Genomic DNA, 11483 nt, shown 5'->3' on the forward strand with positions numbered 1-11483 from the left:
CTCCTGCCCTAGTGCAAACAGGGAGATGTGAAAGTTACAGATAAGGGGTTTATTGCCCAGTGGTCCCTGGGTCACAGGAATGCCCAACTAGAGAGGATGCTCTGGTCCCTATTCCTAGTCTCGGCAGATATTCTGCTTCCGATCCCGGCAAGATGCCCACCTCCAGGACGACATGGGAAGTCTTTCTGAGTCCAGCAGAGGACCCTGGGGGCTGGGTTGGAGGCTCTTCTTCCGCTCTCTGGCAGGGCAGGGGTTAATGGTGAATTGCAACACATCTCTGGGCTGAGTCACCTCCTACTGACACTCCCCCCAATTTCCCTCCCTTGAAGCTTTATAAAGAGGACCAGAGACTGGAGAGCGAAAAGAACTGGAGGGAAGACCTTCCCACCCCTGCCCCACACCTAGCCCTGCTCCCTCAGGCTCCCAGGATTCTCAGAGCAGAGGGCACAAATTCTGAAGCTCTTGCCTGGTGGGACCATGGACTGGCAGCGGCTGTGGTTGGGCTTCCTACTCCCGCTGACTGTCTCATGCCAGGTTGTGGGGCCCGGAGAGAAGGAGGCAGCTGTGGTGAGTCTCCTGGGAAAGCCAGACCCAGGCTGGGGGAGGGATGGAGGAACTGCTCCTTAGTCCCATCCAAGCTGCCCCTTGACCTACAACTGCTTGCCCTGCCCTTCGCTCCTCTAATCCATGATCCCCCCCTACCCATCCCTACTCCCTCCCCTCATACTCTCCTAAGATGCCTCTCCTTCAGTCCTTCCACATCTGTCCCCTCCTATCCTAATGGGCTGTTAGGTCATGTAGAAGCTTCACCCAGAGACTAATCCCCTTTTGATTTTATCTGTTGACCCCTACCCTCATCATAGGATTACTTGTTGCGGTATGGTTACCTACAGAAGCCTCTAGAAGGACCTGACAACTTCAGGCCTGAAGATGTCATAGAGGCGCTGAGGTGAGAGGTTGTAAGGTGCATGCTTTCAGGGTCAAGTTCACGAGATCCTTTTCTCTTCTCACCTCTTCCATTCCCCAGGCCCACCTCTGCCTGCCTCACATGTATTTCGGGGATCCAGGGAATGCGTGGTGGGACCTGGGGTCAGAGGGGGAGTCAAGGATGAGGGCACAGTTGTTGGATCTTCCTAGGCCCTAAGCACTTCTTTGGAGGCTCCATCCCACATTATATCCAAAATACTATTATTTGGCCATGTCCTACAGGCGGTATAATTTATATAAGTTGGAGCTGAGTTGTTGACATGATGTTGCCTTTCAAAGACATTTAATCCAGCATTTATTTCTTTCTGTTTTGAAGTTTTCTTTTCATATTTTGGGTCTAATGGGTTGTTTCTCAGATATGTTCCCAGTCCATGGAAAAGCCACAATACTTGTGGTGCCTGATGGATGAAATTGCCCCAGAGCAGGCAGGCTGGACCGGGGACGGGGTGTCCAGCCAGGAGGGGAGAAAGCAGAGGAAGGATGGGCCCTCGGGTGGCAGCAGTGGTGAGGGAGTCTCAGAGAAGGAGTAGGAGCTTCCCAGGGCAGGAGGAGGCTCGAGATTGCAGTAGAGGAAGAAGGCAACGCCAGGGAGCACTTTACCCAAATAAGAGCGTGAACACAGGGAGGTGAGGCTGGGGTATTGCCGTCTATGCAGAACAGAAGAGGAAGGTGGATTACGAGGACTGGATCCTGGAGCGATCCCGTCGCCTCCAGAGCTTTTCCGCCAGTCTCTGTCATTACGTCGGGCCAAAGGGGACCAAAGAGCTATCCCCATTGATCAGTTGTTCCAGATGCCCCTGTCCTGCTGGCCCATCCCTCTCCCTCTTCCCAGAGCTTTTCAGGAAGCTTCTGAGCTGCCGGTCTCAGGTCGGCTGGATGATGCCACAAGTGCCCGTATGAGGCAGCCCCGCTGTGGCCTGGAGGACCCCTTCAACCAGAAGACCCTTAAATACCTGCTACTGGGTGAGAACTGAGCCTGGGAAAGGGGAGGGGGGTGCAGTCATGACTCTGGAGCAGAGGTGACATTGGGACAGCCTGGACCAGCTCATCATTGAATGGATGGTAATCTGGTAATTGACTGATCACCACTTGCCTGGAAGTGCTGTTTCTTGGCTTTGCTGAGTGAGTGCCCACGCTCAGGGGAGCTGTCCAGAGCTGGCAAAGGTTTCTGTGCTTCTAATCTACTTTTTGGTTCAATAACCAGGCCGCTGGAGAAAGAAGCATCTGACCTTCCGCATCTTGAACCTACCGTCCACCCTACCATCCTACACAGCCCGGGCAGCCCTGCTTCAAGCCTTCCAGTACTGGAGCAATGTGGCTCCCTTGACCTTCCACGAGGTGAAGGCTGGCTGGGCAGATATCCGCCTTTCCTTCCATGGCCGCCATAGCCCGTACTGCTCCAATTCCTTTGACGGGCCCGGTAGGCACCAGCTCTCAGCTCTCCCACCTCACAGACCTCTGTCTCCTTGAGTCAGTGACTCTGGAAACTTAATGTCAGACTACCCCCCTATGCTCAACTGCACCCACACTCTCCAACCACCTTCTCATATTCCCTTGGGGAGCAACATGTCATCTCCCTGGGGCCTCAGCAAGCCTGTTTCTTTGGAGCTTATGCCTTCATCCTTAGCTTAAGTTCTTCTGCTCAAGGCATACTCCAGGGAGGACTGGAGGGCCAAAGACAGCAGAGTGACTGGGTGGTAATAGGACAGAGCGATGGGCATCCATGAGAGATCGGGGTGGTGACAGGGAAATCTGAAAGGAGTGAGAGGTGTCCAAGAGATAGTCCGTCTGCTTGGGGGGATTTTAAGGGACGAGAGTAACGAGTTTGTAACAGGCAGGGGATGCACCACCCCAGGAGACTCTGATCTCCTGCCTGTCCACCTTTGCCTTGTCCAGGGCGGGTCCTGGCCCATGCCGACATCCCAGAGCTGGGCAGCGTACACTTTGATGAAGATGAGCTCTGGACTGAGGGGACCTACCGGGGGGTGAACCTGCGCATCATCGCAGCCCATGAACTGGGCCATGCCCTGGGGCTGGGGCACTCCCGATACACCCAGGCCCTCATGGCTCCTGTCTACGCTGGCTACCGGCCCTACTTCAAGCTGCACCCTGATGATGTGGCTGGGATCCAGGCTCTCTATGGTTAGTCCTTTCCCCTAGTCCTCACGAGGGTCAGTCTGACCAGTGTCTCTTCAAGCATAAAGACACAGGTCTAATCTTCATGGAGGGAAATGGCTTGGCTTCTTTCTCTTCCTCCTGCCCCGTTATTCAGGCTTCTTCATTTTCAGGAGTTGGTTTTCTTGTTTCGGCCTCACTGCGTGGTTAGTGGTATCTCAGTTCCCCAATCAGGGACTGAACCCTGGCTGAGGCAGTGAAAGCCTGGAGTCCTAACCACTAGGCCCCCAGGGATCTCCCAGGAGCTGTCTCTGACACTTCCAGGTCTAATCTTCCTTCCAGACCTCTCTCCTCCGACACCTGCTCTAGTGGATGAACAATGAACATTCCAGCAATCCCCTCTCTCCCTTCCTATTGCCTCTCAAAACTAAAACATGTCTGCTGCTGGTATCAATGTGGTCTTTCCTCCCGCCAACAAAAGCTCTGCAGATTTTCATTTTCCTCTCTATGCGACCTCTGAGCTTAATGTACAGTAGGAGCGCGGGGAGGCCAGTGCTCTGAGTTCTTTCCCTGAGCAGTATTAGTTACCTTGCAGGCAAGAAGAGCCCAGAGATAGGGGAGGAGGAGGAGGAAGACACGGCACTCCCCACCACAACCCTGGTGCCCACAGAACCCGGTCCCATGCCAGACCCCTGCAGTGGCGACCTGGATGCCGTGATGCTGGGTAAGACTCTTTCCCTCCAGGCTTGTGGGCAGGCAGTGGGGCAGGCTGCTGTCCTTGAGACCTGGACAAATGGGAGTGACATAGGACCTCAGGGTGATCACTGGAGGTTAGACTCTAGGCAGGGGTGAGTGGCCATGGATGGAGGCATGTGGCCTGGGGAGGGAGGATTCAGAGCTAAATTCAAGATGGGCCAGGCAGGACATTACCTCCGTTGTTGGTCTGTGAGAGCCACCAAACACATCCGGAAATACAGCAAGATGGAGAAAACAGTCTTGACAAATGTCTGTAGAGAGGGTGTTATACCCACGTGGAAGGACAACTTGGAAGCCACCTGGAGTAGACGGTGATGTCCCTAAGTGGGAGCAGCTATCCACAGGGCTGATTTACTGTGAATGACAAAGGAGAGGCTGAACACTTCTCTGCCCTTAGTAATCCTCTCCTTGAATGAAAGTTGAATGAATATTTGGGGGATCAGCCTGCCTGAGATACCCAGAAGTCTTTATTTGACCGCTGTCTTAAAAAAAAAAAAAAATCATTTGGCGGCCTCAGGACTTTGTTTCATCACGTGGGATCATTTGTTGAGGTGCATGGTCTGTCTAGTTGTGGCTCAAGAGTTCCAGAATCCATGGGCTCAGTCGTTGTAGCATATGGGCTTAGCTGCTCTGAGGCATCTGGAGCCACCCTGGACAGGGATCAAACCTGTGTCCCCTGCATTGGCAGGCTTATTCTTAACTGCTGGACCAGTAGGGAAGTCCCGATACCTGTCTTTTTGACTTGTTGACACACCTCCTGCTCTTAGGGCCCCGAGGAAAGACCTACGCCTTCAAGGGAAATTATGTGTGGACTGTGACAGATTCAGGATTGGGTCCCTTGTTCCAAGTGTCTGCCCTCTGGGAGGGGCTCCCAGGAAACCTGGATGCAGCTGTCTACTCTCCTCGGACCCAATGGATACACTTCTTTAAGGGTAAGGGCACTAGTTTACAGCGTGCTACCAGAGGAGGGCCTGTGATTAGAGACGCCATAAAAGGAGGGAGGGATGAGAAGTTCCTAGAGGGTGGAGCGGAGGAGCTGACAGTCATCACCTGGGGACAGAGGTGACTTGTTCTTTCCTTCTATGCTCTCAGGAGACAAGGTGTGGCGCTACATTAATTTCAAGATGTCTCCTGGCTTTCCCAAGAAGCTGAATAGGGTAGGACCCAACGTGGATGCTGCTCTCTATTGGCCTATCAACAAAAAGGTGTTCCTCTTTAAGGTATGAACCTCAAAGGAAGGGCAAATCCCTCGTAGGACAGGCGGGCTACCTCCCATGGAAAAGCAAAGACTTGCTCTGGAAGGAAGTTCTGCAGCTGCCATGGGCTGAGAGTAGACCTTGGTGGGGGTGGCGGGGGTGGGGGGTGGTCCCTAAGCCCCCTCGTCATCCTTCTCTTCTCGCTGCCTACCCCGCACCTAGGGCTCTGGATACTGGCAGTGGGATGAGCTGGCCACTACTGACTTCAGCCGCTACCCCAAACCAACCAAGGGATTGTTTACAGGAGTGCCAGACCAGCCCTCGGCCGCCATGAGCTGGCGGGATGGCCGTGTCTACTTCTTCAAGGGCAGACAGTACTGGCGCCTCAATCAGCAGCTTCGAGCAGAGAAAGGCTTTCCCAGAGAAATCGCCCACGACTGGATGTACTGTCGTCCCCCAAACACCACCGCCTCAGATGGGGACACGGATTCCTCGGTCACAGGCACAGACCCTTCAGCCACAGGATAACACTGGGTACCATTTCCTTGGGCCACAGACACACCCTGAACTCTGACGGCTCACCCAGAGATACAATCTTGGACATTATCCCCTCAGTCACAGACTTCAGCATCCTTTCATTCCCTGGTAATGTCACTCTCTCAGAGGCCTAAGACCTCAATCAAATGTCTGCTGCAGCACAAGCATGAAGCATGGACCTCGAGCCTCTAAATGACCCAGCTCCAGTCCCCACCTCCCTGTCCTTTTTCCCTCCTGGTCAGTGACTCTAACTCAGCCTCCAGCTCCACCCATTTCTCCCCCATCCTAGATAGCACTTCCAGCTGTGTCATTTTCTCTCTGGAGGACATTGGTAGAAGGCATCCATCAGGCGTTTAGCTGACAGCAGGCCACAGCTGGGAATGCCTGGGTCCTGTTCTTCTTAGATAAAGAACACGGAAACAGCATGGCCAGTAAAATGAGCAATGGCTTTGGAATCCTTGAGAATCACATCAACTTGCTTATGACTTTGGGCAAGATAATTAACCTTACTAAGCCTCAGGTTTCCCATCTGAAAAATAAGGTTAACACCAATCCCGCAGGGTTGTTGCATTAAATGAAATACTGTGTGTGACGTGCCTGGCACATCTGTGCTTAATAAAGTTTAACTCCATCTTCACAGGGCTTCCCAGGTGACTCAGTGGTAAAGAATTTACCTGCTAATGCAGGAGATACAGTTTCAATTCCCTGGAGGAGGAAATGGCAACCCACTCCAGTATTCTTGTCTGAGAAATCCCATGGACAGAGGAGCCTGGTGAACTACAGTCCTTGGGGTCACAAAGAGTTGGACACAACTGAGCGACTGTGCGTGCGTGTACCGTGTTCGTAAGAGAGGACCGAACGGTTCTTCCTCTGGTGTGTGCCGCTCCTACAGGGGCCTGGCCTGATGAACGTACCTTCATCAGATCTTTAAGGGACAGAGGACTCGTCAGTATGACTAACTCGTTGTTTTGGGGTGCAAAGAGAGAAAAGAGGAGCAACAGAAGAGGCTAGACTCCGAGGTTCAGTGTTCCATGTCATTTTATTCACATGTTCCCATGTTCCTCTTCCCTCCCATTGTAACCTTGCTGCCGGGGGAGGGACATATCTTCCTTCATGCTGTCTGAGGAACCAGGGAACAGACTTTGGGCAGGTGAATCAGGGGAGCGGAGAGTTAGAACGGGTTAGCGGCTAGGACGATGCTCTGGTTAAGGAGATTAGTGGCCCCTATAGTGAGAGGCAGAGAAGGCACTTGTCTCCCACACAGCCCTGAAGACCAGGCTCCTTTGGGCAAAAGGGCGAGATTCTGGCACGTGGGCCAATGCTCTCTGCTTGGAGCAAGAAGCCAGCTTTGAGGGACCGTGGGTGCAGAGCCAGGCAGTGCCCTGTGGTCCTCCCCACATTGAGAAGGGAAAGGGAAGCACCATGGAGGACAGATACCCCCAACTGAGGTAGGAGAAGGGGGCTTGAGTCTGGAAGTCCAGAGAGAAAGGCGAACCAGGAACTCAACTGCTCCCTGATGAGGGGCCTGGGAATCAGGGATCCCGGAGCCCCACTGGTGCCCTTCTCCCCATCAAAAAGCTATCACGTGCTTTAGGAGCCTTCCTGATTTTCTATAGGTAGGTCCTATGAAAACAATACCCCTTACTTGATCATTGAGAGGCACACTGACGTGGGTATATAGAAGGCTATTTGGGTAATGGCCCTCCTTGGTTTGCTTTGAAGGGAATGAGGGAGTCAGTTACTTTAGGGATCAGCGCACCTCTATCACTGGACAGAGGTAGGTGCTTATACTTCCATTCTTCTCCTTACCCCACCCAGAGTCCTGTCTATCTGTCCCTGAAACATATCTCTACAGAGCTGGTCTGGCTTGGAGCACAGATTCCATCTCCAGGTCCAAGAGGTGGGGAAGTCTGTGTGTGGATTCTGCAGGCCCAGGCCCTGCCCACCTAGTGTTTCCAGGCCCTTGTTCCCAGGGTGAGGGCATCAGTGGAGGTTTAGGCTCAGGTCCGGGTGGGAGGAATCAGAAGGTGCAGTGAGGGGGACAGTGGAACCACAGTCAGAATCCAGGTCCAGGACAGTGTGGGGAGCCTGGGTGCCTGGTCCTAGCTGGCGCTCTCGAAGGCTCTGGAAATAACTCTGGAGGGGCAGGGCAGATAGGGCATAATAAAGGGCCTGGATCAGAACCCACCCTCCCACCCTGACCATCCCCCTGTGCCTGCTGCCCCAGTCCCAGAGCAGCCCCCACGCCTCCACTCACTGGAGCCAGACTGTCGGCAGGGTTCCGTGAGCTGGCAGGGAGCTGGCGCCGGTAGCTGCCCTCACAGAGCCCCGCCCCAGGGGAGGTCCGGTGCCACTTGGCCTCCTGATGACGGATCCGGAGGAGCTGGAGATGCCTTCGCTGGTGACTCAAGACCACTGCTTGGGAGGGGACAATACAGACTCAGGGAGGCCTCTTTAGACTCTGAAGCCCACCCCCAAATACACTCATACTCTAGAGAAACCCATTCGCTTTCCCTGTTACATCTCTCTCAAACCTCATCCCCCTCCCAGTTATTCTAAAGAAACTTTTCTTTGGAATCCTCCTGCTCTTCCCTCCTGACTTCCCGGAGATCTTCCTATCCTTCCACATCCGTCCCCAGTCTGCTCCCCAACCTCCGGACAATTTCTGTTCTCATTCTTACCCAGGCTTTTGACTCCTCCAACCCTAACTTTTTTTCAGTGGCCTGCCTCATACACCTTAGACACCTCTGTCTTTTGCCCTCAAGTGTATTTTCCCCCTTCACCTCTTTAAGTCTGGGAACCAGGGACACAGGTTGTCCGCTGTCTATACCACGGCGGTAACTCACCATTGGCGTGGCCTCCATGTTCCTCATCCATGAGCTTCCACTGGGCCAGGGCCCCAAGGGCCCCCAGGGCTGGCCAGGTCCCCAGCAAGACCCAGCTATACCAGCAGAGAGGAGGCAAGGCTGGAAGTGCCTGCAAGCGTTGGCCCAGCCGACTGCCCAGCGCCAGCCCCTCTAGGAAGTAGTCAGCACAGGCCACCAGCACCGCGGCACCCAGCAGGGCTGTGCCCAGAACTGTGAACGGACGTGGCCACCGAAGCGTGAACAGGGCTCCCAGCAGTGCCAGCCCCACCAGCCCCCCAGCTGGCACCCAGGCTGAAGGTGGCTGGTAGATGGGCTCGGTGCCCAGCAGGACCCCGGCTCCCAGGGTTAGGCCTAGTAGGAGACCAGTCAGGAAGAGCCCGACACTGCGAACCAGCATGGTGACCAGGCCGCAGAGGAGTCCAATGCCGAGCGCGATGCCCGCGCTCACCTCCAGGCTCAGCTGTGTCTCCAGCACTCGCTCCTTATGGCACAGCAGGAAGATCACCAGGGCTCCTGACAGCAGGCCTGAGAGAAACATCACTGCCTTGAAGCAGCGGTAGCCTGGGAAGGGAGGCAGGAGGCAATGAGAGGCAGAAAGTGGTGGGTGGGGGAGGGTCGACAGAGCTGGACAGGGATAGGAATGGCTAACCAGAGGAGCAGAAGTCAGGAGCAGCACCCCCAGGGACCTCACGGCCAAGGGCAGAAAGGGGGACTTTTCAGGAACTGTGAGGGGATGGGAGGGCAAATCAGGAGGGAAGAGGGATGCATTGAGGGGAATAAGTATAGAAAAAACGTTTCGTCCTTTCAGGCATGGTAGACGGGAAGAAGTCAGCACAGGCTAATTCAGGTTATTGGGGAATGGAATTTTGAAGTGGGAGGCAAGGGGAGGTAAAACGATAGTTGCCAGGGGTCAGAGCTGAAGGTGGGCGCGTGGGGGACAGAAGAAGAGCTGGCAAGAGCGGCATTGGCCACACTGAACCAGGCATCCCCCGACAGAGGGGTGGAGATGGCTCAGGGGCAAAGGCGGAAGCTGGCGTCGTGCCTGTGGGCGACAGTCTCGGGCAACTGCCCCCCAGAACCCTGGCCCCGCCCTCACCGAAGCAGCAGTAGATGATTCCAAAGCAGCAGCAAAGGGCACACACCAGGGCGGGTGCCAGGTCAGGACTGTCCTGGGGTTGCAAGACACATCTCAGGTCTGGAGGCTCTGGGAGTTGTTGATTAAAGGGCCTGGGGTCAGAGGTCATGGCCAGGGGCAGCAAGGCTTCCTCCATGGCCGAAGAGAAGGTGGTCACAGAGGGGAAGGTCAGTATCAGCTCCTCTCATCCATCCATGAATGTCTTGAGGGGGCTGGGAAACCTGCAAGGGGGTAAGGGGGCAGGAACTCAGGTGCCCATGAACTCATGAACTCAGGATGCCTTTCTTTTAAAGAAAGGCCAATTTCAGGATGGAGCTTAGTTCTGCTGGGGAAACTGAAGAAACCTACAGGACACGGATGAGAGCGGCCAGCTGTCTATCACCCTCTAAAACAAGGACATTTAGTGGAACTTCAAATCTTAAAAGGTAATGAGTCTCGGCTCCCCGGCTTTTCGGGGTGGGGTGGGAGGAGTAGGAAGTCCTCCGTCTGTGGAAGAGGGTGCTGTGAGCTAAAGACTCAGCAGCCTGTCCCAGTTGAAAGGAAAGCTTGTCCCATCTACAGCTGGGACTCAAAATCATCCCACTGGATGGGGAAGGGTGGAGTTAGTAGAGGAGGGAGGAGAAGGAAGAGCAGAGAATGAGTCATGGTGGGGGTCTTCCAACAGCTGCTCCAACCCCAGAGAGGGAAGAGGGAAAAAAATCAGACACCAGAAGAGGAATCAAGTAGAGACAGTAACCAACACTTTGTCAGGGTTGGGAAGCCTTGGCTTCAGGTGGAGATGGGGTTATTGGGGGAAGGTGTCCGTCCAGCCACAGTCCAATTCCCACCGATCCCTCATGTACTAAGCAGGCGCCGTGCTCACAGGCATCTCACATCCTCCCCTCAGGACACTGGTGGGACTCTTTCTACCTTTCCCTTTCCCTGGGGTGTCAGGATTTCCAGTGGGATTTGAACTCAGTTCCTGAGAGGAGAACACCAAGGAGGGCCTGGCATTGGGGGCACTAAAGGAATGGGGTGGAGTGGGCACAGGCACGTCCTTTCAGCTGCCTTCTTTTGGATATCAAGGTCTTAACAAGCAGGGAGGGGACTTGGCCTGGGGAGTCCCTGGGGCTCCTCTCCTCGATCCTTGGAAGTCTGGGGACCCTAATCAAGGAGAGATTGGGGAGGGGGTGTTAACTACTCACCACCCTGTCAGGGCTGAGGAAAGGAGGGGGTAGACGTGCTTCCCTAGCCCCCCAGCTGCATCCCTGCCCAGAGTCTGAGGCGTCCGGGCGCTGTCGGGCGCGGGCACCCCTAGGGCCGCTCTGTTCTCTGCTCCCTAAACTCTTGCAAGTCGTACAGCAGCCCAAGCCCCAGTGAGCTAAAAGCAACCAGCTTGGGGGGTGGAGGAAGGGGACAGGGTGTGTGTGTGTGGGGGTGACATCACGGGGCGGGACCCTCCAAATCTTTTCCCTGTGTGTGTGTGGGGGGGGACCCAGTTTGCCTACTGCTCTAGGCTGGGATCAAAGACCCCCAGCCATAGCCGGGAGGGGTTTTGGGGGAACCGCAAGGGGTTTGGGGAATGGTCTCTGAATACCTATGCGCTGACTCAGCAACTCGAAGCTTTCAAATCCCCTATGGTGTCCCAGCGCTCCCCTACTCCGGCTTGGTTTCTTCCACTTCCCAGAGAATTGGAGTATTGTCTCCTGGAGAACTTGGTGGTCCGGATCGGGGACCCCGGGAAGGGGCTCTTACTGGTCTGGGGCGCCGGCGAGGGGTTCATGGGTAGAAAAACTTGCGGAGCAAGACGGGGGTCTGGAAGGGGGACTAACGGAGAGGCGTTTGCAGAGCAGGGGGCCGACAGAGAGGGTACCCAAGCCGGGTCTGCGTGGGGGCGGGGGCGCTTGTCAG

General features: G+C 55.0%; 2 protein-coding genes across 10 annotated transcripts; one reads left to right on the forward strand and one right to left on the reverse strand.

The window, feature by feature from the left end:
• The first annotated feature begins 350 nt into the window (after positions 1-350).
• Positions 351-6228, forward strand: MMP19 (matrix metallopeptidase 19). 3 transcript variants are annotated; one of them, XM_061132623.1, is made up of 10 exons: positions 351-567; positions 864-949; positions 1820-1950; positions 2192-2407; positions 2884-3129; positions 3698-3826; positions 4626-4790; positions 4951-5078; positions 5277-5580; positions 5646-6228. In XM_061132623.1, the coding sequence occupies exons 1-10, from the start codon at positions 478-480 to the stop codon at positions 5723-5725; spliced, it is 1575 nt and encodes a 524-aa protein (XP_060988606.1). In that variant the 5' UTR covers positions 351-477; the 3' UTR covers positions 5726-6228. The 3 variants fall into 3 exon arrangements, with proteins under 3 accessions (XP_060988606.1, XP_060988593.1, XP_060988600.1); XM_061132610.1 differs by having other exon boundaries at positions 5277-6228; XM_061132617.1 differs by lacking the exon at positions 5646-6228 and having other exon boundaries at positions 5359-5519.
• A 383-nt stretch (positions 6229-6611) lies between these two features.
• Positions 6612-11301, reverse strand: LOC133048841 (transmembrane protein 198-like). Of its 7 annotated transcripts, none has more exons than XM_061132653.1 (5): positions 11170-11301; positions 9555-9814; positions 8438-9019; positions 7849-8009; positions 6612-7727 (listed from the first exon to the last, which is right to left on the reverse strand). In XM_061132653.1, the coding sequence occupies exons 2-5, from the start codon at positions 9727-9729 to the stop codon at positions 7575-7577; spliced, it is 1071 nt and encodes a 356-aa protein (XP_060988636.1). In that variant the 5' UTR covers positions 9730-9814; positions 11170-11301; the 3' UTR covers positions 6612-7574. The 7 variants fall into 7 exon arrangements, with proteins under 7 accessions (XP_060988636.1, XP_060988662.1, XP_060988655.1 ...); XM_061132679.1 differs by lacking the exon at positions 11170-11301 and adding an exon at positions 10778-10980 and having other exon boundaries at positions 7849-8006; positions 8438-8983; XM_061132672.1 differs by lacking the exon at positions 11170-11301 and adding an exon at positions 10778-10980 and having other exon boundaries at positions 8438-8983.
• Between the last annotated feature and the right edge of the window lie 182 nt (positions 11302-11483).

The sequence above is a fragment of the Dama dama genome, chromosome 3 (assembly GCF_033118175.1).
Source record: "Dama dama isolate Ldn47 chromosome 3, ASM3311817v1, whole genome shotgun sequence".
Classification (NCBI taxonomy): domain Eukaryota; kingdom Metazoa; phylum Chordata; class Mammalia; order Artiodactyla; family Cervidae; genus Dama; species Dama dama.

Coding starts and splice junctions, on each gene's coding strand:
- LOC133048841 (XM_061132653.1), bottom strand. CDS start 9,729: ATGGAGGAAGCCTTGCTGCCCCTGGCCATGACCTCTGACCCCAGGCCC. Junction 9,020..9,554: donor AATCATCTACTGCTGCTTCG/GTGAGGGCGGGG, acceptor CTCCCTTCCCAG/GCTACCGCTGCTTCAAGGCA. Junction 8,010..8,437: donor ACATGGAGGCCACGCCAATG/GTGAGTTACCGC, acceptor TCCCCTCCCAAG/CAGTGGTCTTGAGTCACCAG.
- MMP19 (XM_061132623.1), top strand. CDS start 478: ATGGACTGGCAGCGGCTGTGGTTGGGCTTCCTACTCCCGCTGACTGTC. Junction 950..1,819: donor GATGTCATAGAGGCGCTGAG/GTGAGAGGTTGT, acceptor CCCTCTTCCCAG/AGCTTTTCAGGAAGCTTCTG. Junction 3,827..4,625: donor CCTGGATGCCGTGATGCTGG/GTAAGACTCTTT, acceptor TCCTGCTCTTAG/GGCCCCGAGGAAAGACCTAC.